At 38.6% G+C, this 25,561-nt stretch overlaps 1 protein-coding gene across 5 annotated transcripts in view; it reads right to left on the bottom strand.

The window, feature by feature from the left end:
* RASGRF2 (Ras protein specific guanine nucleotide releasing factor 2) overlaps positions 1–25,561 on the bottom strand; it is a 230,136-nt gene that overhangs the window by 114,647 nt on the left and 89,928 nt on the right. For all 5 annotated transcript variants that reach the window (XM_067731139.1, XM_067731141.1, XM_067731142.1 and 2 more), the window contains exons 6-12: positions 25,426–25,505; positions 24,851–25,044; positions 15,843–15,952; positions 14,753–14,871; positions 8,997–9,157; positions 7,988–8,054; positions 7,317–7,453 (exon numbers count right to left, since the gene is read on the bottom strand). In XM_067731139.1, coding sequence (XP_067587240.1) covers positions 7,317–7,453; positions 7,988–8,054; positions 8,997–9,157; positions 14,753–14,871; positions 15,843–15,952; positions 24,851–25,044; positions 25,426–25,505 — 868 coding nt within the window. The remainder of the gene's footprint in view (positions 1–7,316; positions 7,454–7,987; positions 8,055–8,996; positions 9,158–14,752; positions 14,872–15,842; positions 15,953–24,850; positions 25,045–25,425; positions 25,506–25,561) is intronic.

Raw genomic sequence — 25,561 nt, 5'->3', positions numbered from 1 at the left:
AACTCAGAACCCAAGGGGCTTCCCTGGTGGCGCAGTGGTTAAGAATCCACCTGCCAATGCAGGGGACACAGGATAGAGCCCTAGTCCGGGAAGATCCCACATGCCGAGGAGCAACAAAACCCGTGCGCCACAACTACTGAGCCCGTGTGCCACAACTACTGAAGCCCACACACCTAGAGCCTGTGCTCCACAACAAAACAAGCCACCGCAATGAGAAGCCCGTGCACCACAACGAAGAGGAGTAGCCCCTGCTCGCCATAACTAGAGAAAGCGCGTGTGCAGCAACGAAGACCCAAGGCAGCCAAAAATTAATTAATTAGTTAATTAATTAATTAAAAGAAAATTCAGAACCCAAGTCAAAGACAAACTTCCTTATGTCTTTCCTGGCCTAATGGGTTTTTTGAGTTCTTATTTCATGGATGGGGCAGGCTTCCAGTGCCCAGGCTTCAAACAAGGGCTGCAAACAAGGATCTCAATTCCTTTAAGGGGCCCAAGGCTAACCCTCGCTCCTTTTGTTAATACCCCTCGGGCGTGGGACCAATATCCAAACTAAAATCATTCCCAAGTCTCTATGTCTTCAGTTTACATGCTGTCTACCCTGACTTTAAGTTCCCTTGTTATTTCTGGCAACTAGAGATTTCCCTTTATATCTGTAAATATCACCAATGTATTAAATTTTTTATTATACTGATTTTATGTATTAAACATTTCTTGTTTGTAGCTAGAAGGGATCTAAATCGATGCAGTCCTCCATACTGCCAGAATTGAAACTTGGGATAAGTGTTTTAGATCCAAAAGAGAAGATTTATGTGACCACTTTTGAACATCTTATTATCCAATGTCAGATCTCATTCATAAATCTTTCTGATTCATTGTGTTAAGCATTAAAATTATTTTCAACAGGAAGAAAAAGAAATTTTCACTTACACTTGTTTCAGGAGGAGAAAATGTACATCCAATCTGAACTACAGCTCAAAAGACCATGTAATAAGTCATATTTAAACGTACAAAAAGGTCTTTGATAACTGCCACACCTATCTGTTTGATGGATAAATATATATATATATATATATATCTACACACATATACATACATGTATATATAAAACATATTACGGTATATTTATAATAGAGGAGTGTTTTTTGGGTTTTTTTTAACATCTTTAATGGAGTATAATTGCTTTACAATGGTGTGCTATTTTCTGCTTTATAACTAGAGGAGTGGTTTTGAAATGGACTCATTTCTTGGAGGCTCCATAGACGGGCTTCAGTGACAGCAAGGGTGTGAACAAACAGGACTCCTGGGGGCTCTGGGTCCACCAATTCTACTTCAACCAGAGTATTTTGCTTTTATCTCACTTCCATTTGGCATTTCCAGTACTGCTACATTGAAGAAAGAGTTCTCTTCCAGAAAAAAGTTAAACTACAACAGAATTTATGTTTACGAATGTGTGTATGAATATATTTATATTGGAAGCCATGGTATATATTCACGATCATACAAGCACATATCTTGGTTGTGTTGGGGAGAAGAGACTGAGTCCTGGGAAAATGAATGCAGTTCACTCAGTTAAGAAGAAAGACATGAAAATAATCAGGATGTCACATATCTTTAAGGATGTACTGAATTTATGTAAATTACTATAAACCTTGAAATTAATAGGATATTAACAAAAGCAGATTCCTAGGTCATGGCTATTCTAGTTCAGTTTGTAATGATTCTGACCAGGGTGGAGCCTGGGAATATGTACACTCACAGAAGCCCCAGGTAATTTTTTTGATTTATTTTTTGTTTCTTGGGGTTTTTTTTGGCCGCACTGCACAGGTTGTGGGATCTTAGTTCCCCGACCAGGGATTGAACCTGTGTCCCTTGCAGTGGAAGTGCAGAGTCCTAACCACTGGACCACCAGGGAATTCCCTCCAGCAAGGTTTTTTGAGGGCCTTGCTTAAGGAAATAACTGGTCAAAGTCAGTGGTGTACTGTGTCACCATATTTTTTTTTTTACCTTCCTAATACTTCTAAGTAGTAGGAAGAACAGTAAATTCAATTTCTCTTTTAATTTCACCTTTTTATATTAAAGTAAAAAATTCCCTATTGATTCCAGAGAAGTTATTTTAAGGGAAGAAGCATGTCAGTGTGCTACAAATTTGCCTGTATTTTGACACATCTGCCCAAACCAAGAAGCTCAGAGGTGAATTTTAATTCTGCATTTTAGCTGGTACCCATAATTATAGAAAAATCTGTTTAATACACCATTATGTATGACAGTAAGACATGCACAAATGAAGGCACTATATTGAAATGAATGGTCAAATCTTCAGCCTCAAATTTTTCCCTATAAATAGATGAAAAAGGGAAGAATTACTGGTCAAGACCATTAACCACTTGCACATTTTGTTGGAGGCACCAACGGTTAATTATGACCTTGCTGGTGGAACTAAAATTATAATTAAGCGTTCAAGCCATTGTTACTTCTAAAGATTACAGCTTCAGAGAGAGAGGCCTGACAAAGCTAAACATTTTAATTTTTGTATAGAGTTCTCTATGTGAAACTGGGATTATATCAATAGTCAGGCACCACTTTGTTATCTCAAATAAGAACTACACATGATTGGTAGAACATGGTACAACAGTTTAGCAAGGTGGTATCGAATCAAGCCAGGAAAAATTAAAATTTTGCAAAACAAAGAGTGACAAAAATAAATAGACAAAATAATGGAGAACATATTCATAATTTGGATTGAAAGAAAAAGCTCATTTCCCTAGTCTGTAAGGATAGCTCCAATGGATAAATGTCCATCTGGTATAAACAGACAAGGAACAGAAACAGTGGAAAATGTTAGTCTCACTGATAATTACAGAAATGTAAATTAAAACCACTAGAAAGCAGTATCACTTTTCCATTAAATAGGAAAATGTGACAAATGTGACAAAACTCAACGTTGGCAGGACTTAGAAGAAAGTTGCATAGATACCTTGCTGAAGATGTTGTGAAACGATGAGTTACATATTCCTTGGAGTGTCTGGGCAGTCTGTCGAGTCATGTATCATGAAATCATGAAAGTGATCAGGCCCCCTGTACCAGCCTTACTGGCTGTGGGTAAGATACACCACGAAGGGACCTTTAAAAGGGGAGAAACTCCCTGTGCAAAGATCGTTAGCACCACATCATATATTAATGCTGAAACTTGGAAACTGCCTGAATGCCTAATTATTCAGAAAGAGCTAGAAAAGTGGTAAGTTAACATGATAGAATATACATATATTGCTATTAGAAGACACCAATATGAAGAATTCACAGGAATATAAAAAGATGTAAAAAGCAAAAAATGATGCATATATACACCTAGAGCCAAACTGTTAAATTATTTCTGTACGGCAGGATTGTGAGGGTTTTAGAGGTGGAAACATTTGATTTTCAGAACAGGGTTTCTCGAATTTAATTGCACAAAAATGATCTGTGGAGCTTGTTAAACCTGGGGGGTTTCTGGAATGTGGTTTCAGGAATCTGTATTTCAAAAAAAACCTTTGGACCTGCTGCATAAAAAAATAAATAAAATTCAAAAAAAAAAAAGAAAAAAACCTTCCAGTAATTATCTGTGGAAGACACTTTGATAAACATTTACCTAGTGATCTAGGTGCTGGGAGTCTTTCTGGTTTCCTTTTTGTGTCCATATCTTTACATATACATGATAAAATATTAAAAAGTACATTTTCAAGCATTCTGTAGACTCATCTTAATAATGAATATGTCCAGAGGCATACTTGAAATACTGACAAATTCCATCAACGTGTGTATAGCACATAATTTTCCCCATAAGATGAAAATGCTTTAAGCGGAGAACAAAGCCCGGTTGAGATGCAGGCTGCTGGGCAGTAGGCTAGGCTCAATCAATAGTGAAGCACTGTCTCTACCGCTCAGCATTCAAACCCTGAGTTGGGAAAATCACTAAGCATCTCAGAACACTCACTACCATACTCAGCTTTCAGTAGTAGCTGACATAATCACTCCCCACTCCCTGATACATTTTCTTCACTTGACTTACAGGACACCAAGTCCTCTTGGCTATCCTCCAATTGCTCTGCTGATTCCTTCTCTTCTTTGTTGTTCTCCATGACTCCTCACCCAGTCCATGGCCCTCTTCTCAGTCTATCTACATCTACTCTCTGGGTGATCTCAACAGGCCTTAAATACCATCTAAATGGCGTAGAGTCTCCCACCTGGACCTCCCTCCAAGCGCTTAACATCTATATCCCACTGCTTACTTAACAACTCCACTTAAATTACTTCCTCTTTTTCTCTTTTCCCTCTTGCACATTCCCCTTCAGCCACACTAGTCTTCATGCTATTACTCAAAATATGCAGTGTCCTCCTACTCTAGAGTCTTTGCAGTGGCTGTTCCCTCTGCACTGCCAAGGGAACGACTTTCCCTTCATTACAATATCAACACGGTATTTCCATCACTTATTGCAGTCTTTGTTTAGATGTCTTCTTCAAAATAAGATGCTCACCTTTTAAAAAACTGTACCAACCCCCATCTACCTCCAGTAGCCCAATCGTTCTTACCCTGGCCTATCACCCTCTGGCATAAAATATTATATACTTACTTATTATGTATACTGCTATTTTCAGTTTTCCCCACACTAGAATGTAAGCTACATAAGGTCAGGGAATTTTTTGTTGCTGTTGCCTCCTGTCCATGATATATCACAAGTGCCTAAATAGTTAGTGGCACTGGTACTTTATTTAACCAAAATATATTTATTGAATGGCTGAAATCATAAGTGTCAAAGACACACGATATCAAAGCTCTATGGAACACAGTAATTTCATGTAATGATATCATCGTCCCTCAGAAAGATACAATTTTCTGTTGTTTCCTTCTCCAGTTCAATTGTACATATAATCAGCTTAATATATTAGTCATAGAAACTTGGAGAAACAGGAAGAAGTTGTATACTCAACTCAAGATGTAGACTAAGTAGAGAGAATCACTTGGAGGCTTCTGGGAAGCAAAGTATTGGATCCTTTCTTTAAAGGACCAGGCATAGAATCATTCATGCACCCCATGGGTCTTTCTCTCTTAGCAATGCCTCACCAGGCCCCCTAAGGAAGATCACTTAGCGCTTTTATCAACTCTGTATCTTAGGAGCCCCAGTTACATCATAAGGTAGAAGCTATAAGCAGCTGGAAAAACATCTTTGCCTACACTCCAATTCTCCGTATTTTTCCTACTCATCTTGGCTTCACAACACATACAAAATCTTGTTGCATTAAGTTGTCTACCTCCCTTTCTTCCCTACTAGCCTGCCTATCTCCTTGAGAACAGGGACCGTTGCCATATCCCTGGTACCTACACAGTACCTGGCAGCACATGGTGATTGCTCAATTAACGTGCATAGAATCAATGGCTGATTCAGAGTCTCATCAGGTAAAAGGTGTACTACAGAGACTTAATTAAAGTATTAATTCATACAGCATAGAGCTAATGAAAGTATTAATAAATCACCACAAGGATGTAATTATGCAAATACACAAGAGCCCATATTTTCATTCCTTTGTTAACCAGAAAAGCAGCACCTTCACCTCAGCTATTTATTCATCATCAAAAGAGTCCTGGGAGAAAAGAAGTAAAAATCCAGAATTCCAGTAGAGGATATTTAGAGTGCTAATAAAAGACCTAGATTAGGTTTGAGTCCTGACTCAACACAGTTGTGTATTTGGACAAATGCTTATTAACCTCCCAAACCTCAGGTTTCTCACCTGTGAAATGGGACTACTATTTCTGTTAGCCTTCAGAATACTACCGTAAGGGTCAAATGAGACTGTAAAATTTCTTTGACACACAAAAATAATTATTTTGTCCATTCATTTTCTTTCTATTTCCCCTCAGTTTTCAGTCACTCTGAAAAAAATTAAGTATCTGAAGAACTATGATATAGTTTCTATTTATACCTAAGTCTTATACAGTAAGTTCCCTACACATGAGCCTTCAAGTTTTGAACTTCCAAAGATGCTAACATGTGTTCGCATGTCCAATCACGTAAGTTAGTTCCTGTGTCTGGCATACATTGTCACGTGCGTGCATCCTGTACAAGTGGTTGTGCTTTTGTGTACTTTACTGTGCAGTGCTATATAGAGTACAGTAGTACAGTATCTTATTTCAAGCCCAGGATGTCCGGAAGTAAGTGCAAAAGTAGCAGTGATGTAGCTGGTATGCTAAGAACAGCCAGCTGTTGTACTGTACTACACTACTTTTCAAGATAATGTATTGTAAGATTAAAAATGTTTTCTTTAATTTTTGTTTGTTTTTTTATGTATTATTTGTGTGTAAAAGTATTATAAACCTATTACAGTACAGTACTATATAGTCAATTGTGTCAGTTGGGTACCTAGGCTAACTTTGTTGGACTTATGAACAAATTGGACTTATGAATGCACTCTTGGAACAGAACTAGTTTGTATGCAGGGGACTTACTCTATATAAGTACTATAAGCTCTTCGGAAAAGGAAGACAATGGGATCTATAGCATATGCCTTTCCTGTTTGCCCCAATCTTCCTTGAGTTAACAACTTTGAAGATAATAATCAAGCTTTCTTTTAATATTTTCCTTACACAGCTTCCCTTTTCACCTAGATTGGTTAATTCCTTACACAGCTTCCCTTTTCACCTAGATTGGTTAATTCCTTACACAGCTTCCCTTTTCACCTAGATTGGTTAATTGGATTGAAGAATGCCCAAGTCCAATCATCACTAGTTTTGACATTCTTTCAAATGCTGAATAAATGAAGCAATTCCCTAACTGGGCATTGCTGATCAAGGAAAGGTAAGCAAATCTGTTCCCTAATTTTTTCTATATAAAATACAGCAGCTCATTTGCAGGCTTCATACTACAGACAGTATCTCTTCTTTGATTTGATTCCATAGTCCTTGTTAGCCTTTTCTGAATCTCTCACCATTTTCCTACCTCAGTAACAAATAAGAAAAAAAAAAAAAATCTAGTGAGGTCACTGGAGAATTTATTACTCACAGGGCAATTTTAACACTGTCCAACACAAGTGACTACATTATCAGCTTGTAAAAAAGTGCCCAGGACACAAAATGCAATAACTACATTTCAAGTAAATTTTAAACAAACAACAACCACAAATGATTTAATACATGAAGACATACAGTGGTACTGGTAGTGACCACAGCAACCAGATATAATTTTCTAATAAAAATAAATTGACTCTAAAACTCCTTCCCAAAAGTTTATGTTGTAAAATTTAAAACAAAAACAAAACCCAACTTAGGGCCAAAGCCACTTGCTTACCTGACTGATGTCACTTGTCCAGGCAGCTTTCTCCTGGCGTGAAGGTGCTAACAAGACCACAGTGAAAGGGGCAGCGTCAGGAGGCTCCACCACTATTTTAAAATCCAGGTGTCCAAACACTTGCCCAGAACCTTTGGCTTCAACACATGTAAACCAAACAATTAGATGTGAACACAAAAATATGAGTGATAGTTGCTTTCACATGGTTCTAGTAATACAATCAATGTGCATTTAAGTCCAGAATCTCATTTCAGAAATATGGTGCTTCTTGGGCCTGGGGAAGGCTTTGTTAAGCTCATAAGCAGATGAAGAAACTGAGATCAGTAGGTTACTCAGGACTAGGATCCTGCTTTCCTTCTCATTTCATGTTTTTATTTTTTTTTTAATTTCCATAATTTACGGAATTCCAACACACTAATTCAATCTCTTTCTTTTCTGCCACTGCAGTCACTATCAAGAGACAAATTCAGTAAAATGTGAATTCCCAAAGATGGTTTAACCAGGTCACAGGTTAAATGGCTCAACAGAATTTTTCATATATAAATGAATTCAGGGAGTTTATTCTTAACATCTTTCCTGCTTCCTTAAGCAGCTCTTCTTAGCTATGAATGAATAAAAACCATAGGACTATTTAATTCTAATATAATTCTAAGTGACAGTATGTGACTTACAGTCATCATCGCTTGTATCGGGCTCCTCAACCAATGTACATTCTATTAGAGAGAGAACTCCACCTGTCTGGAAACAGACCAATTTTTCATTAAGAGGCTAAGAGTCTTTCACAGGTTGGGAACCTGTGATTTGCAAACCTTACATTCAAACTGCCACAAAAGAAAATAGCAATTGTACTTCATAAATAATTTTTCATAGAGTTCAAAATTAAACCTAGATGTGTAAAAGTAATTGAATTCATTGAACTTCATGTTCTTCCCCACATCCGACTCTCACTCCCAATGTTTATAAAATTTAGCAAGTCAGTCTATGGGAGACTATATGGCACCTCAGGGGCCCTGTAGAGTGAATGCAGCTCAGCAAAGGGCAGAACTCTCCAACCAGGAAGTGATTTAAGCAGTAGGAAGCCTTGGTTGTGATGTTGGATAATATTTTCAGGCACTAATAACAGAAGGTACAGATAGGCAGACTTCTGTTAAGAGCCAGCTAGTAAACCTTTTAGGCTTTGCAAGCCGTGTGATCTCTATCGCAACTGCTCAAATCTGCTGTTCTAAAAAAGCATGAAAACAGCCAGGGACAATATGTAAGGAAATGAGTATGGCTGCGTTCCAATAAAACTCTACTATCAAAAACAGGCAACAAGCTGCGGGCCATAGTTTGCTCACTCCTGGTACTGAGCAAGATAAAGGAGCATTTAGTAAATATTATATAAGCAGTACACTGCAGTAATTTGACAAGATTTTTGTAGCTCAGTAGTCACCAACTAGTAATTTTGTCCAGGTTATGATTTTAATTGCTCTTCTTTATGGCAATGCACACTTACATTTCTATTACTTTGGATCCAACTGACAACAAAGTAAGTGTCAGGATTGGTAACTGTATATTACCTCACCATGAAATCTGACAATCTATTTTATGATAGCAGGCATAGGAAAGTCATAATTAAGTTAACCTCAATGCCTCTTAAGTGCATGGAACATAAATGGAATAGTCATATAAAACCAGTACCTTGAGCAGATGTAGCTTTCCTCCTGAACTTCTTGTACAAATTAAAAAGTGTTTTGTAAACAAGAAGCATTGTCTTTCTCCTTCCTTTTTCAAAGACAATGAACCCAGGCGAACTTTACTAAGTTTCCCCCTCTCAACGGAAGGTACTTGAATAAGAGAACCTGGTGATCACAAAAGTGAAGAACACACAGTAATTAAAATTCTGTCAAGTGAGAGCTGTTCCTGATGTAAAAACACTAGGGCCTGTTTCCCAAGATACCAAGGATTTATTTGATGCACCATTGAAACAAGTAAATCCCCTGCACTCTGAGCAGAAGAAACGATGCATTACATTTTAAGGGTTGCACTAATTCCTACTATTTTTGTAAAACACTTTAGACTTGATTATCTATAAGCTGGAAAATAAGTTTAAAAGAAAGCCAAATTGAATTCAAAGAATGAGGCACTTCTGCCATCTGTCCTTCATAATCTGATCTCAATCAATTTATTTACATAAGAATAAGGTACATATTATATAATTAGAGTAATAAAATAACATAATAAAAAGCAAATCAAATTTAATTTTCCTGGAGCACTGAAGGTAGATAAATAGCATTAATACAGTTTACTTTGTATTTTAAAAATAGAATGTACAATACATGTACATTATAAAAATACACAAAGTATACAATTCAATGCAATTTAGTTAAGGACTATTTTTAAAGGGCAGTCATTTCAGGTTACATTTAAATGATATGTGATAAAAATTTTCTGTGGAATCTAAATGGAAAAGAAACCACATAAATTCTATACCTAGAACATTCCTGTGAGCAAAACTGTCTTCCATTCAATGTGAGAAGCTATGCATAGACTTTATATAGTTTCACCCTAATAATGACTGCCTGCTCCCCACAAGAGAAAATTCTAATCTAAGTTAAATATCAAACCAAAAAGTACTACAAAAGATGCTAGCAAATACCTTGCCTCTGACTTCTGAAATGCCCTGAGCCAGTAATATTTCTACTATTTGTTTAATCCACCACCTACCCCAAATGCAGCCTGACAAAGGCTCCTTTCAGCCTCATAAGAACTATTAAATGACTATTTATCACTTAAATATTAACAGTGGTCATCACTAAGAGATAAGATTGCAGGCAACTTTATTTTCCTCTTCATACATTTCCTGGGTTTCCCGATTTTGTTGTTGTTGTTGCTTGTTTTAGAATAGTAAAACTATGATTGTGGGTCACAAAATGTTTACACTAACATATGAATATTCCAAACAGCGTCTACTTTTACAGAGATCTAAAGATGTGCTGGGGGTAGAGAACCCAAATTTCTATGGATTCCCTGAATTCCATCTATTCAGATGAGTGTTTAGGTGGGGCTGCTTGACAAAGGCAGAATTGCCGAGGCAGTCCTGGGGGAGGGTGTGGGACTGGGGAATGAGGGCGGGAGAAGGCTTGGTTCCAGTGAAAGGAATGGGCAAGAAGGAGGAGAGGTAGGTGGGAGCAAACTGGCAGAGAGCACAGGCAGCATGTGATTAAATATGAAGAATAACGGAGCAATGAGAAAAGCACATGGCAGAATGCTTAGAGGAGTAGATGGGCAAGTAACAGCAGCAGAAGGATTGTATTCATTAGACCCATGGATGAAACCCAAGCCACAGGAGATCTTTCAGAGGACCTGGGTCATCCCCGCCAGGAGATGGCAGTGGATTCAGCAGCATAACAACTGAAAGTCAGAAAGGGAATGGATGGGAAAAGACAGTAAGTTCTAGCTTTGCCATGGGCGGTCGTGAGTCATCCAGGCAGATAGGTTAGGGCAGAGCAGAAGACTGCAGCATAGACAGGTGGACAAGCGGGTTTGAGAGTCATTTTCGGAAGGGATATAATCAAGGCTATGAAAACTGGATAATAATGTGTTCACTGGTAAATGCTTCTAGCATTTAATGATTTTGTAAATCAGAAATTATAGAGTACACTGTTAACTCATATATTAATCATTACCGTGAATTTTAACTTTGAGGTAAAAAATAACCAATGTTTCCTTGGCAACTATACACTAATATGTTTAATCTATAACTGCTTATCTCATATCCAAATAGGATACTGTGTGCATTAGGTATGTACAGAAGTCTATACATCTGAATTAAAAGTGAGCAATTTCAACACTGGTTTATAAAATAAGCTTGTTGAAAAATAAGTTAAGTGGATCTTTTTTTCACATCTTATCTTATCTTTGACATGATGTTTCAACACAACTATGAGACCTGAGGATTCTTTTCTAGTTAATACAAATTAGAGAATTCATAGTCTTGAATCAGTAATTCCTCAGTATCAGACCATTGCTGTGATACGATATTTTGCATCACCATCATCATCAGTCTATCTAATAATTGGGGTCAACTTACCAAAACACTTCTGTTTTTCAATCACTAAATTCCCATAGCATGGCATTCAAGATTGGCTAATGCCCTTAATCTTAATTCCACTCAGTAGTGTAAAAGAATGAACAACAATTTCCAGGTTATTGGATTAGGCGTTTGAGATGGTATAACTATTTCTAGACCCCACGTTACAATTTCAAAAGACACTGGTACACTGAAAGTACATGATTTTGAGTCTGGGAATGATTAAAGTACCACAGAGGTTCATGTCTCATTCTCAATGCATTTAGCTCTAAATTCGGTCACCTTTATTTAATTTTCCTGATTCACATTTCCACCAGACAACAATGACTCAGTATAATGGATTTTGCACAAAATGTCAACTTAAAGTGCCTTTATCTTCTAATTAATATTCATATATATTTCATGTTACTGAAAATAGACACCCGTTCCAAAATTTAGATCTTGGTTTTTAAGGTTTATGTCATAATCTCACAGACACTAGCCTAGATGCGTTTATGAACATTTAATCTTCACAACAACCCTAAAAGACAGCTGCTACTATTAACCCCAACTTAAAGGGAGGAAACTGAGGCAAAGAGAGGTTAAGTAAATTGCCCAATATCACATAGCAAGGAAGTGGAGGAGACAGGATTTGACCTCCATGACGCGGCTACATGTCTACCTATTATTGCCGCAGACACTTTTGCTCAAGAAACTTTGAAAAAGATTTTGGAAAATAAATGACAGTATCAGACCACCGCTATGATATAGTCCTTTGCATCGTACTCATCAACCATCTAGTAATTGGAATCAATTTACAATAAAAACTGTTTTTTCAACCACTAAATTCCTACAGATTGACATTCAAGGTTGGCTATCACACCTATTCGGAGGAGGCCTTTCAGATGACCTTATTTTTTCTAGTCAGAATAAAACTTCATTTGAGATTGAAACCACACACATTTGTACATAAGCATTTGCACACGCACTCATGCATTGAAAAACAGACCGTATATCAACCCTAAAAGTAAACAATGCAAATATTAGTATACAATTAGAGATAAACTATAGTCCATTTCATAGAAAAGAGAATCTCTCAAAGTTAAAAAACTTTTTAAAAAACCCACTTCAACGAGTTTTAAAGCCTATTAAAGGTATTTAGTAAAAGTAATAATAGGAGCAACCAAAGCAAAATAATGCAAACTTTCCAAATTGTCCGTAATTGGATTACTTTCTACTTTCAGATTAAGGTTTGATTTTTTAAAACCACCTTTATTGAATAATTCTCAAACAGACTAACCAAACCAAACAACACGGAAAAATACTGCTGAAAGGCAAATCATTATATCAACATCAATACAGCAATAACATCAGATATATTAATAGCTGACAGAAGCACCTCAAACATGTAGTACAGAACAAGCAATAAATAACATCTGGACATGAATCAAAGGGAGAGGTGGCTCATGACTGTTTTTCCTCCAGGTGCAATGAAAAAACATATGATTTTTTCATTGGATTCGACCTTCTAGCAGTTTTCAACTAAGTTTGTAGAAATATGTTAAATGTTTATGTGTAATAATACTTTTCAGTCCAAAGTCCTTTCAGAAATTGAATACTAGTTATAAAAACTTTTGTTACCATTTTCACATAGTATACATCTCAAGTCCTTTAGTAAGTATTTTTCAGTGAACTCCAATTACAAGAAGAATACAAAACAAGACAGCTGACATTCAAAACTGCAGTTTTCAACAAGCAATTCAATTTAATCCATTGTTCATTTTCCAGGTATCTATAATGGAAAGCATTGTACTAGGCAAGAGAGAATTCATAAAAACTGCCCTTCAGAGTTACAATTACTGGGAGAGACAGGCATGCAAGCAAGTGGATGAAATACATGCACCAGGAGCAAAGGGGCTCAGAAATGATGAGGACGGTAAATTCATTCTAACTGGAGGGAAGAGGAGGGGAAGATGAGAAGGAAATTTAAAAGGCTCTTTAGAGGTGTCTGACCTGAGCCTAGTAGGACAGGCAGACCTTCCATAGGCACAAGAAAGGTGGATAAGGGCATTCCTGGTGTCCAGGCTAGGGCCAGCACATGTAAAGGCACAGAAGCAGACAAGTGCCAGGAAGGCAGGAAGCCAATATGGGGACACGGTCTGTACGGACGAATAGAGGGGGATTTAGGAAGGCCTGATGTTGTCAGCATTAGAGTCCACTATTACTTAAAGAAAAATTAATACTTAAAGCCAAAAATGAGAAAGGTATCATAACCCGAAATATACTTCCAAACTTTAACGTATGTGTGATTTCTCTCCTTGTAAATAAATATGGAAAATAGAACAGCATGTGGTAAATTTTTTAAGTGTTCTGTGCAAAAATTAACGTGTGTAGCACAAATAATGCCTTGTTTGATGAGGCAAAAAAAGATTTTAAGCAGCACATTTTGGTACGCACTAGAAATGCAAGTATCTTCTAATAATATTGGCATGTTATAAACAGAAACCACATTAAAGGTTAATTCTAGTTCCAAATTTATATGCCACTCCTCACCAAGTTCAAAATTATGATTGTGTGCAATATATTGCCACAAATCGATTTTGTGGGGCATGCTCCCCTGCCCCCAGAACACCTGAGCACTTAAAAAGAACTTGGAGTGTAGTTTACATCCTGCACTCTGTAATGAAAGCCATGGAGGAATATGGACTGTTAGGTTGTTGCTTCTCTACAGTTTCACAGTACAAATATCTTCAACTCTTCAAAAGCTCAATTTACTGGGTGATGCCCCCAAAGCACACCCCTCAAACATGATACCTTCGCCCTGATCGAAATATGGCAGGGCAAGTTGATAGTGAGACATTTCATCTGGCAACTGGAGTTACCAATTGAATCAAATCATATCATGTGGGGCCGATCCAGAAGTGCTGATGAAAAATGGGAACAAGAGACAGCTGTTTTCACTTCGGATATTGTCCCCACTGCTATGGGAAAGGGCTCTGAGTAATGCAAGTTTCTCTTGGGCCTTTGCCTGGATGTCGTCACCACCTGGCACTGCCACTCCAATCGGCCAGAGCAATCTGTCCTCCCTGGAGCTGTAGAGAATGTCCGGTCCACTGAGGAGAAGAGTCCAGTCAGAATGTAATTTACTGTCCCACTCGTGCTTTACTATTATTGTGTTGCTGTTTTTCATGGCCCCTGAAAAGAAACAGCACAAAGGTGGGCCTCAACCACAGCCTCGGTCAAGGCCATGGGGACATCCTGCATGAACAGCATCAATCAAACAGCTAAATCAAGCCTGCTCCAAAATGCTTTCCTGGATCTGCCAGTGATAATGTGACAGGTGCAGAGACCACTTAGATGGTGGGTCTGCTGAACAAGGACTTACCTTGGCGGATGAAAGTTTGGCTAGTGTCCAGCAAAATATCACAGCCCTCTACGATCATTCTTTCTATGGCGAGGTTCTTCCTTATGTTTTCAGTGTCACTCACTTCATCATGCATGACCCTGTCAAACACAATACAGGATCACGGTAAGAGATTTTCTATTGCCCCAGCAGATAAGCAAAGGAGCTCCATCTGGGAAGCTAGGGTTTGAACTTGTATCAGTTTAACTGGGGCTGTAGGGTAAGTCATGCTGGACTTCTAGCCTTCATCAAGTCATGACTCAAAGCAAAGCAGATGTACATCATGATTCTTAAGGATAAGTGAGTATCCTGAGAATGCTGCTTGTAAAGGCAACAGGAAAGCAATATTTTATTTTACGAACAGCTCCATTCATTGAAATTAGGATGCCATTTCTTAGAGGTGGAGTAAATTAGAGAACTTTATATCATTTATCCCATATAAGCTAAAGGAACACAGATGCCAAAACACTGAAAAGTCACTGATAAATCCAAAATATACATTCTCCGACTTCCTACCAAATACGGGTGCAAAACTGCAATTAACAACCATTCTCCCATTACGATGAAAGAAATGTGAACATTTTCAAACTTAAACCAAAATATGCCTAATCTCAATTATATAAATTTACATGCCATAAAACCATTTTCAAAGATATTTTTTTTCTTGGTTAAAATTAATGTGCATGCTGATTCAGCACCATCTCAGGAGCTAGCATTTAATGTTCAGCAGAATCTGAGAAGCTGGATTGTGTCTTGCTTCTTGTTCCCTGGACATATATATTCAGTTTCCACAAAAGACTAATGTGTTGGGCTTCCCTGGTGGCGCAGTGGTTGGGAGTCCGCCTGCCGATGCAGGGGACACGGGTTCGTGCCCCGGTCCGGGAAGATCCCACATGCCGCGGAGCGGCTGGGCCCATGAGCCATGGCCACTAAGCCTGCACGTCCGGAGCCTGTGCTCCGCAAACGGAGAGGCCACAACAGTGAGAGGCCCGCGTACCACAAAAAAAAAAAAAAAAAAAGACTAATGTGCTACTTTGCCATATAAAACCTTTATTATAAATTCTCCACATACCTGGACAGTTCTTCTAGTTTGGATTTAGCAAACTCCAGACTTTTCCTCTCCACATGCTCATGGGGAGTATGGGCTAGGAGTTCATGAAGTGTGATGATATACCTGGGGATCTAAAAGCAAACAGAGGCCAGCATAAGCAAAGGTCAGGATGAGTAACACTAGATCTTCTCTACTTGCCATCATCACTTCTGAAGAGCTCATCTCTATTCTTACGGTTTTGACTGTTTCACAAATATGTTTTTTTAAGAAATACATTTAAAATGAACTATGCTTCAACATCAAACACACACAAAAACTTCACCAAGAACACATGAAGATAATAAAGTTTTATATTATAAAGAAACGATTATTTCCTCAGATTTTTAATATAATCATACATTTCTTTTTTTAATTTAATTTTATTTTGTATACAGCAGGTTCTCATTAGTTATCTATTTTATACATATTAGTGTATACATGTCAATCCCAATCTCCCAGCTCATCCCACCACCCCACCACCCCACTTCCCCCCTTGGTGTCCATACATTTGTTCTCTACATCTGCATCTCTATTTCTGCCTTGAAAACTGGTTCATCTGCTGTTTCTAGATTCCACATATAGGCGTTAATGTATATTTGTTTTGCTCTTTCTGACTTACTTCACTCTGTATGACAGTCTCTAGGTCCATCCATGTCTCTACAAATGACCCAATTTTGTTCTTTTTATGGCTGAGTAATATTCCATCATATATATGTACCACAACTTCTTTATCCATTCATCTGTCGATGGGCATTTAGGTTGCTTCCATGACCTGGCTATTATAAGTAGTGCTGTAATGAACATTGGGGTACATGTGTCTTTTTTATTATTATAAATTTATTATTTTATTTATTTATTTTTGGCTGTGTTGGGTCTTCGTTGTTGTGTGCGGTCTTTCTCTAGTTGCAGCAAGTGGGGGCTACTCTTCATTGCAGTGTGTGGGCTTCTCATTGTGGTGGCTTCTCTTGTTGCAGAGAATGGGCTCTAGGCATGCAGGCTTCAGTAGTTGTGGCATGCAGGCTCTAGAGTGCAGGCTCAGTAGTTGTGGTGCACAGGCTTAATTGTTCCACAGCATGTGGGATCTTCCCGGACCAGGGCTCGAACCCGTGTCCCCTCCACTGGCAGGCAGATTCTTAACCACTGCGCCACCAGGGAAGTCCCCTGCTGGAAGATCTTTAATCATAGTTTCAATTTCATTACTCGTGACTGGTCTGTTCATATTTTCTGTTTCTTCCTGGTTCAGTCTTGGAAGGTTATACCTTTCTAAGAATTTGTCCATTTCTTCCAGGTTGTCCATTTTATTGGCATAGAGTTGCTGATAGTAGTCTCTTATGATGCTTTGTATTTCTGCAGTGTCCATTGTAACTTCTCCTTTTTCATTTCTAATTTTATTGATTTGAGTTCTCTCCCTCTTTTTCTTGATGAGTCTGGCTAAAGGTTTATCAATTTTGTTTATCTTCTCAAAGAACCAGCTTTTAGTTTTATTGATCTTTGCTATTGTTCTCTTTGTTTCCATTTCATTTATTTCTGCTCTGATCTTTATGATTTCTTTCCTTCTACTAACTTTGGGTTTTGTTTGTTTTTCTTTCTCTAGTTCCTTTAGGTGTAAGGTTAGATTGTTTATTTGAGATTTTTCTTGTTTCTTGAGGTAGGATTGTATTGCTATAAACTTCCCTCTTAGAACTGCTTTTGCTGCATCCCATAGGTTTTGGATCATCGTATTTTCATTGTCATTTGTCTCTAGGTATTTTTTGATTTCCTCTTTGATTTCTTCAGCAATGTCTTGGTTATTTAGTAATGTATTGTTTAGCCTCCATGTGTTTGTATTTTTTATGTAATTTATTTCTAATCTCATAGCACTGTTGTCAGAAAAGATGCTTGATATGATTTCAATTTTCTTAAATTTACCAAGGCTTGATTTGTGACCCAAGATGTGATCTATCCTGGAGAATGTTCCATGTGCACTTGCGAATAAAGTGTAATCTGCTGTTTCTGGATGGACTGTCCTATAAATATCAATTTAATCTATCTGGTCTATTGTGTCATTTAAAGCTTGTGTTTCCTTATTAATTTTCTGTCTGGATGATCTGTCCATTGGTGTAAGTGAGGTGTTAAAATCCCCCACTATTATTGTGTTACTGTTGATTTCCACTTTTATAGCTGTTAGCATTTGCCTTATGTACTGAGGTGCTCCTACGTTGGGTGCACCCAACATAGGAGCACCTCAATACATATGTGCTGGGTGCACCTATATATATTTATAATTGTTATATCTTCTTCTTGGATTGATCCCTTGATCATTATGTGGTGTCCTTCCTTGTCTTTTGTAACATTCTTTATTTTAAAGTCTATTTTATCTGATATGAGTATTGCTACTCCAGCTTTCTTTTGATTTCCATTTGCATGGAATATCTTTTTCCATCCCCTCACTTTCAGTCTGTATGTGCCCCTAGGTGTGAAATGGGTCTCTTGTAGACAGCACATATATGGGTCTTCTTTTTGTTTCCATTCAGCAAGTCTGTGTCCTTTGGTTGGAGCATTTAATACATTCACATTTAAGGTGATTATAGATATGTATGTTTCTATTACCATTTTCTTAACTGTTTTGGGTTTGTTTTTGTAGGTCCTTTTCTTCTCTTGTGTTTCCCACTTAGAGAAGTTCCTTTAGCATTTGTTTTTGAGCTGGTTTCGTAGTGCTGAATTCTCTTAGCTTTTGCTTGTCTGTAAAGGCTTTACTTTCTCCAACAAATTTGAATGAGATTGTTGCAGGGTAGAGTAATCTTGGTTGTAGGTTCTTCCCTTTCATCACTTTAAATATATCATGCCACTCCCTTCTGGCTTGTAGAGTTTCTGTTGAGAAAGCTGTTAACCTTATGAGAGTTCTCTTGTATGTTATTTGTTGTTTTTCCCTTGTTACTTTTAATAATTTTTCTTTGTCATTAATTTTTGTCAATTTGATTGCTATGTGTCTCGGTGTGTTTTTTCTTGGGTTTATCCTGCCTGGGACTCTCTGCGCTTCCTGGACTTGGGTGGCTATTTCCTTTCCCATGTTAGGGAAGTTTTTGACTATAATATCTTCAAATATTTTCTCGGATACTTTCTCTCTCTCTTTTTCTTCTGGGACCCCTATAATGGGAATGTTGGTGCGTTTAATGTTGTCCCAGAGATCTCTTAGGCTGTCTTCATTTCTTTTCATTCTTTTATTCTTTATGCTGTTCTGTGGCAGTGAATTCCAACTTTCTGTCTTCCAGGTCACTTATCCATTCTTCTGCCTCAGTTATTCTGCTATTGATTCCTTCTAGTGTATTTTTTATTTCAGTTATTGTGTTGTTCATCTCTGTTTGTTTGTTCTTTAACTCTTTTAGGTCTTTGTTAAACATTTCTTGCATCTTCTCGATCTTTGCCTCCATTCTTTTTCCGAAGTCTTGGATCATCTTCACTATCATTATTCTGAATTCTTTTTCTGGATGGTTGCCTATCTCCACTTCATTTAGTTGTTTTTCTGGGGTTTTATCTTGTTTCTTCATGTGGTACATAGTCCTCTGCCTTTTAATTTTGTCTATCTTTCTGTGAATGTGGTTCCCGTTCCACAGGCTGCAGAATTATAGTTCTTCTTGCTTCTGCTGTCTGCCCCCTGGTGGATGAGGCTATCTAACTAATCATACGTTTCTTAATCATAATTTTTGAAAACTGGTTCATAGAGAAACAGATATAGTTATCAGCAAGTCACCTGAGTCTGTACTTTAGATTTATTTGGCTGTTTACAATTTTTTTTTAAATTGACAATCCTACTGCAATGTTCTCTTTAAGAATTAAAACTTGGGAAAAGATATGTTCACCCTTATTACATTCTGATCCTGTCTCACCTTAACTCATCCCTGTAGCAGTAAAAAGCATTGTTTAATTAGATTATTTGTTTGTACTTTTGTGTATGAACAGACTATCTGAATTCTCTTAAAGGCAGAAACACCACCAACCCTGTGAAGGGTTTAACAGACCACAGTGGAGATTTAACTCAATTTATGTATGTTGATTTAACTCAACACATTTTTTACTGGCTTATAAGCTAAAAATTTTTAGAAAACAGGGGCAGTGTGTTAATTTTAATAAAAACCTGCATGAACAGCAGCTACCATAATGCTGCCCACAGTGGGCCAGATTGGGAGCTTGAGGTTGCATGTGCACACAATCATCCAGCGAAACATAAGGATTATTTCCCCATTTTATGGATAAGGAAACAAGGCATGAAGAGGTTCCATAACTTGCCCAACGTGGCCTCATAGTAAATGGCAGGGCCAGCCATGAGCCTGGCTCTGACCAGTCCACTAGCCCAGTGGGTCTCTTCTGCAGGGACTGGGTCTTACTCAGCACTTAACAGAACCTCTAAGAATGAAGAAAGTAAAACAGCTTCCCAAGGCCCTGCTCTCTTGCAGGTGGTGGCTATCGTTGGGTTATTTGCTAATATTTACTAAGTGCCCAGATTTATGCACTGGCACAGAGGGTAGCGCCATAAGCACAGACGTTGATCTGCAGCTCATACTCTGGGATCATGTCCTAGGGAATGTCATCCAGGTTTTGGAAGTGCAGACTCCTCAGTTATAGGAGCATGAGGCACAGGAGACCCCTCCCTCAGAAGCACGTGGGAGGAGGCTTTCTGGCTCTCTATCCCATAAACTTCTCACTAAAACAGCTGGTTGGGACATTCCATTTGGTGAAGGCTCCTGGGATAAGTATGCTTTCAAATATTCCTTTTGCACAATGCCATGATTGATAAAAGTTTGCCTCTAAGTTAGTTCTACAAGAAAATCAAGGCAATCAATAGCTAATGAACTCAATTTTTCATAACGAAGAGGGCAGGAGTGGGAGAGCCTGACTACTTATAATGCACTGAAAACCCACAAAACTAAGTTTAGTCAATAGCTTCATGATCCTCCCCCATTAATTAAATCTATTTTAGAGAGCTCCTTGGCTAAGCTTCAAGTGGATGGATTTGAAAGTAACTGGCCCACCTCGTTTTCTGGTGAAGAAACAAAAAAAACCTGAAATTACCAAAGAGTAGGCAAAGGACTTCTGCAGGGAGAAATGGACAGCTCACCAAAGAGCTCATCTGTATATTCAAGAACTGATGATAAATATGTCCCCCTGAAACCAAGGATCATAGCATTGTCTAGGTGAATCATAATTCTCCTTTCAATTATGAAATAATACTTGTACTTTATAGACACTAATTAGCTTGCTGTCCAGTTACAGTAAACAGGTGACTAGAGCAGGAAGTGGTTACTTTCTGGAAGACCTCTAACAGTGCTATCTTTGTCAAAAGCAGATTTCATCATCTGCTGACCTATGGATGTATGAGCAGCTGAAGCCAATTTAAACAGTACCAGCTAAGCCACTGTTTTTGCTAAATAAAAATTATGTTAATGACTACATTATTGTTTACAACAAACTTATTAGTAACATGAACTTACTTGTCTGACAGTTCAAATGAGGATACATTCACTGCATCATCAATTAAGGATAAATTCACTCTAATTCCTCCATGTTTCCATAGTTCAGCATAATTCATTGACAGCAACAACTGACTTACTCAACAAAGGGCCCAGGAAGAGGTAGAATATAACACTTTTCTAAATATACACAGGCTACCATACGACCCAGCAATCCCACTACTGGGCATATACCGTGAGAAAACCGTAATTCAAAAAGAGTCATGTACCACAATGTTCATTGCAGCTCTATTTACAATAGCCAGGACATGGAAGCAACCTAAGTGTCCATCGACAGATGAATGCATAAAGGAGATGTGGCACATATATACAATGGAATATTACTCAGCCATAAAAAGAAACAAAATTGAGTTATTTGTAGTGAGGTGGATGGACTTAGAGTCTGTCATACAGAGTGAAGTAAGTCAGAAAGAGAGAAACAAATACCGTATGCTAACACATATATATGAAATCTAAAAAAAAAAAAAAAAAAGGTCATGAAGAACCTAGGGGCAAGATGGGAATAAAGATGCAGACCTACTAGACAATGGACTTGAAGACACGGGGAGGGGGAAAGGTAAGCTGGGACAAAGTGAGAGAGTGGCATGGACACATACACACTACAAAATGTAAAATAGCTAGCTAGTGGGAAGCAGCCGCATAGCACAGGGAGATCAGCTCGGTGCTTTGTGACCACCTAGGGGGGTGGAATAGGGAGGGTGGGAGGGAGGGAGACGCAAGAGGGAGGAGATATGGGGATATATGTATACGTATAGCTGAATCACTTTTTTATAAAGCAGAAACTAACACACCATTGTAAAGCAATTATACTCCAATAAAGATGTTAAAATAAATAAATAAATATACACAGGCTAAAAGTTTCCTGTTACAGTACCTCTCTTTCTCCCTCTGCCCCCATACCAAACTTTGCCTCCATATGCAGACTTAAGAAAAGTTCTGGGCAGTGGCCCCTTGGCAGCATGAGCTAAGGTCACCTCTTCCATTCTTGTTCTACAGGAAAAAAGCATCACATCCCAGCCTCATCCCAAGGTATCCAGCCTACACTGGAGCAAGGCAGATGTGCAGAAGTACCACCGCTAATATGATGTACGCCGAGGGAAGTAGATATAGCTGGACCATCTGAGGGAGCAAATACCTTCAGGACTCCTTAGTGAAAGGACCAAAAGGGAACAAGAAGCATAGAATGAACCTAGTAAAAACAATCTTCAAGTTTCTAAAAAGGGCAGTTTTCCCCCAAGTGTTCCATGTGGTCACTCCTAGGGAGAAGGCAGGAGGGAGAGACACCAAGGAGAATAAGGCCCTCAGGCAGCAACTCCAATGTTTAACCCTCTTGGTCTGTTCAAAATAGCTACAGAGAAGTGAAATAGCTATGGGGAAGTAAATAAATAAGAGCACAACTCAGCACTCTTTCAATTTGCACATTTCTTGCAGTTGGACCAATTCTGGCTAAATTCTTTAAGTCTGAGGCTTCGCCTAGCATCTTTTGGTTACCCTGGTCTTAAAGAAACCAGAGAACCTCAACATCTGACCCTTCAGCTAAATTCTAGATTTGGGGCCACCACAGTCTTGGAGGGTGGGATCCTAGGCTATTAGAAAGCTCCTGGCAACACCACAAGTTGCCCAGCCCAAAATTCCAAAACCTGTCTACTCCCCCAGAGAGCTAGAGCTCTGGGAGAGAATTAGAGCTCAGCTGCCCCGATTTCAAGATTAAGACACAGAGATTCAGATTGGTTCAATTATGTTTCCCAATGCTACGAATGAAGGGTGGGCAAGACATGCAGGTCTCCTAAACATTCTCAGTCCAATGGTCCTTTTCTGACATTATGGGAATTCCCTGGCGTCAATCAAAATGCCAAGTTGTTTTTATTGGGCTTAAACTCCAGGGGGAGGAAGGAAGGTTGTTAGAAGAATATCTCAGCATTTTTAAGAAATCCAAAGGCCTTTGCAAGGCCCTACATTCAACTGTGTTTGGATACCTCACCTAAAATGCAAGGACAGTTCTGCCATTTTAAACCATTGAGAGACTCACACCAAGGGGAATAAACAGTACTGGAAAAGACATTACTGGGCCTTCAGAAAGGGAGGCGGGAACCTCTCTGAATGTGAACCTCTTCCACAATCCTACCTTTGTATGTTCATCTAAGCTGGGGGTTGCTAGGCAGATACAAGTTAGGGTATTTAATCATAATCTAGAGGTAACTGCCATAGATTCAAATAGAATCTTAGAACATTGAACTACATAAAATTTGATTCACTGTAAATAAAATCTTAAATTATAACTTTGTATAAGGTTTTTAAAAAGCAATTTTTTTCTTTATAGTTTTTCTGGTGAAATATTTGTTCAGAGAGTCAAAGAGTTAAACAATTCAGTTCCACAGGAGAAAAAAAAAAAAAACCACATTAACTGTATAAAGTTTCACGCTACTTAGTTTGTTACAAATGCATCCTTCTGGTTTTGAAAAAATCTCACTAAACTTCTATGGTGACTTCCAGGATTTCAGTCAGGAGTGACAAACTTTAAGACAAACAATTATGAACCAGAATATCATTTCTCTCTGAGGCTACAAAATGATCAGCTGGGGTCAGAGAGGCTGGTTCCAGGGGACAAAGCTCTCCACAGGAACCGTAACACACATGATTAGGAGAATCATTTTGCGACATGACAGGTTGGAAGCCTGGCCAGAAGCCCCACAAATTCCACAATGGGAACGCTCAATGCTTTTCCGAAAGAACAGAATCAACACTTTTTAAAAGGACAGGAGATTCAATTCACATCTTGGCCTCTGTAGTTTTCACTAAAGAGCGGTAAAGTCTTAGATATAGGAAAGAATGCAAGTGTACTTGATCCTTTGGGTTGCTCTAATCCCAAAAAGTGACGGTCAGGACAAGCTCCAGCCTCACTGCAGCAACCTGACTAGGGGCCAAGAGTCCCCAGGCCTGGCCAGTGCCTCTGGCTTCTTTGTCTCCACAGCCTCTGTGACAGGGAAGGTCCTCCTTTTGCTCTGCAGAGCTCCAGCCAAGGAAGACTCAGCAGCAGTCACAACAGGGCAGGAAAACAAGCACCTTCCCAGCAGTCCTTCCACTCTCCTGGAACCTTTTATGCAACCAGCACGCACTGGAACATTTGCACAGCATCCTATTTCTGTAAACCTAATAATATTTTTAAACACGCTGGAGGAGGAGACTCCATGGAAGAGGTCTGTGAGGAATCTTTCTATAAAGAGAAATTTGTGCCGTTTTTCAAAAAAATCGTTCCTTGTTTGTCTCAAAAATTCCTGATTTTCTTACATACACTAGACAGACTAGAGAGAGTATGTGTGGCATAAATTTGTTTATCTCAGGGTCAAGCTCAAGATGACAGATGATGGATATGTGCTGTAACCCCCTACAGGGAGTATTTGCACATATCATGCTGGACACACTGGGTATCAGTCATATCGAGCTGGAACCAATGACTTGCAAAATGCATCCCAGGTGACTTACCTGAAACATTGGATAGGTCAAGAACGTCTCCAGCATCCTCCCCTCACAGGCAGGGTTAGCTTCGTATTGTTTTAAGAGTTTGTCAAAATCTCTGTTTTGCTTACAATTGGCGAGCACTTGGAGGCTGTACTGGTGATTACGCACAAATTCTTGATAAATGTTCAGCATGGGGAGCAAAATATCAAACAGATCAGCTGGAAAGAAGAAGTAAACATGGCAGTTTCTCTTGATGCTCTGTAAATTACCCAAGGTACAGGGAGAAACTGTTCACTCCGCAGGGATGGCAGAGAGCAGCTCCTGGCACCAGGTGTCACACTCCATGGCCCCAGTCCAGCTGCCTGAATGACTGACCTGGTAGAACACACCTCACAGTAGAGACCAACTCTAGCCCCCAAAGAACCATGACGGGCCAGGGGAAAGGATCAAAAGGGCAATGAGCCAGAGTCCCAGTGCCTGAGGAAGCTCACAGATCATTACGGAAATTCAGACAGCTTAGGGCGATAACATTGAAGCTATTTTACTCTAACTGTAGCCATATTAAGAGAAAATCTTCTCTCTCTAAAGCATGGACTTACCTAAAATTAAAGTAGGCCAATTGGCTATCCTTGCCTTCAGTCCTTGATGAAAGATTTCATGAAGAAACATGATTGTTTCACTATAAAATATGAAAATATAATTTAGTCACTGCAAAGAGTCCATTTTGTTAAAGAA

This window comes from Pseudorca crassidens, chromosome 3, assembly GCF_039906515.1.
Source record: "Pseudorca crassidens isolate mPseCra1 chromosome 3, mPseCra1.hap1, whole genome shotgun sequence".
NCBI classification, from domain to species: Eukaryota; Metazoa; Chordata; class Mammalia; order Artiodactyla; family Delphinidae; genus Pseudorca; species Pseudorca crassidens.
The sequence above is the reverse complement of the archived record's forward strand: the minus strand, read 5'-3'. Positions and strand labels throughout refer to the sequence as shown.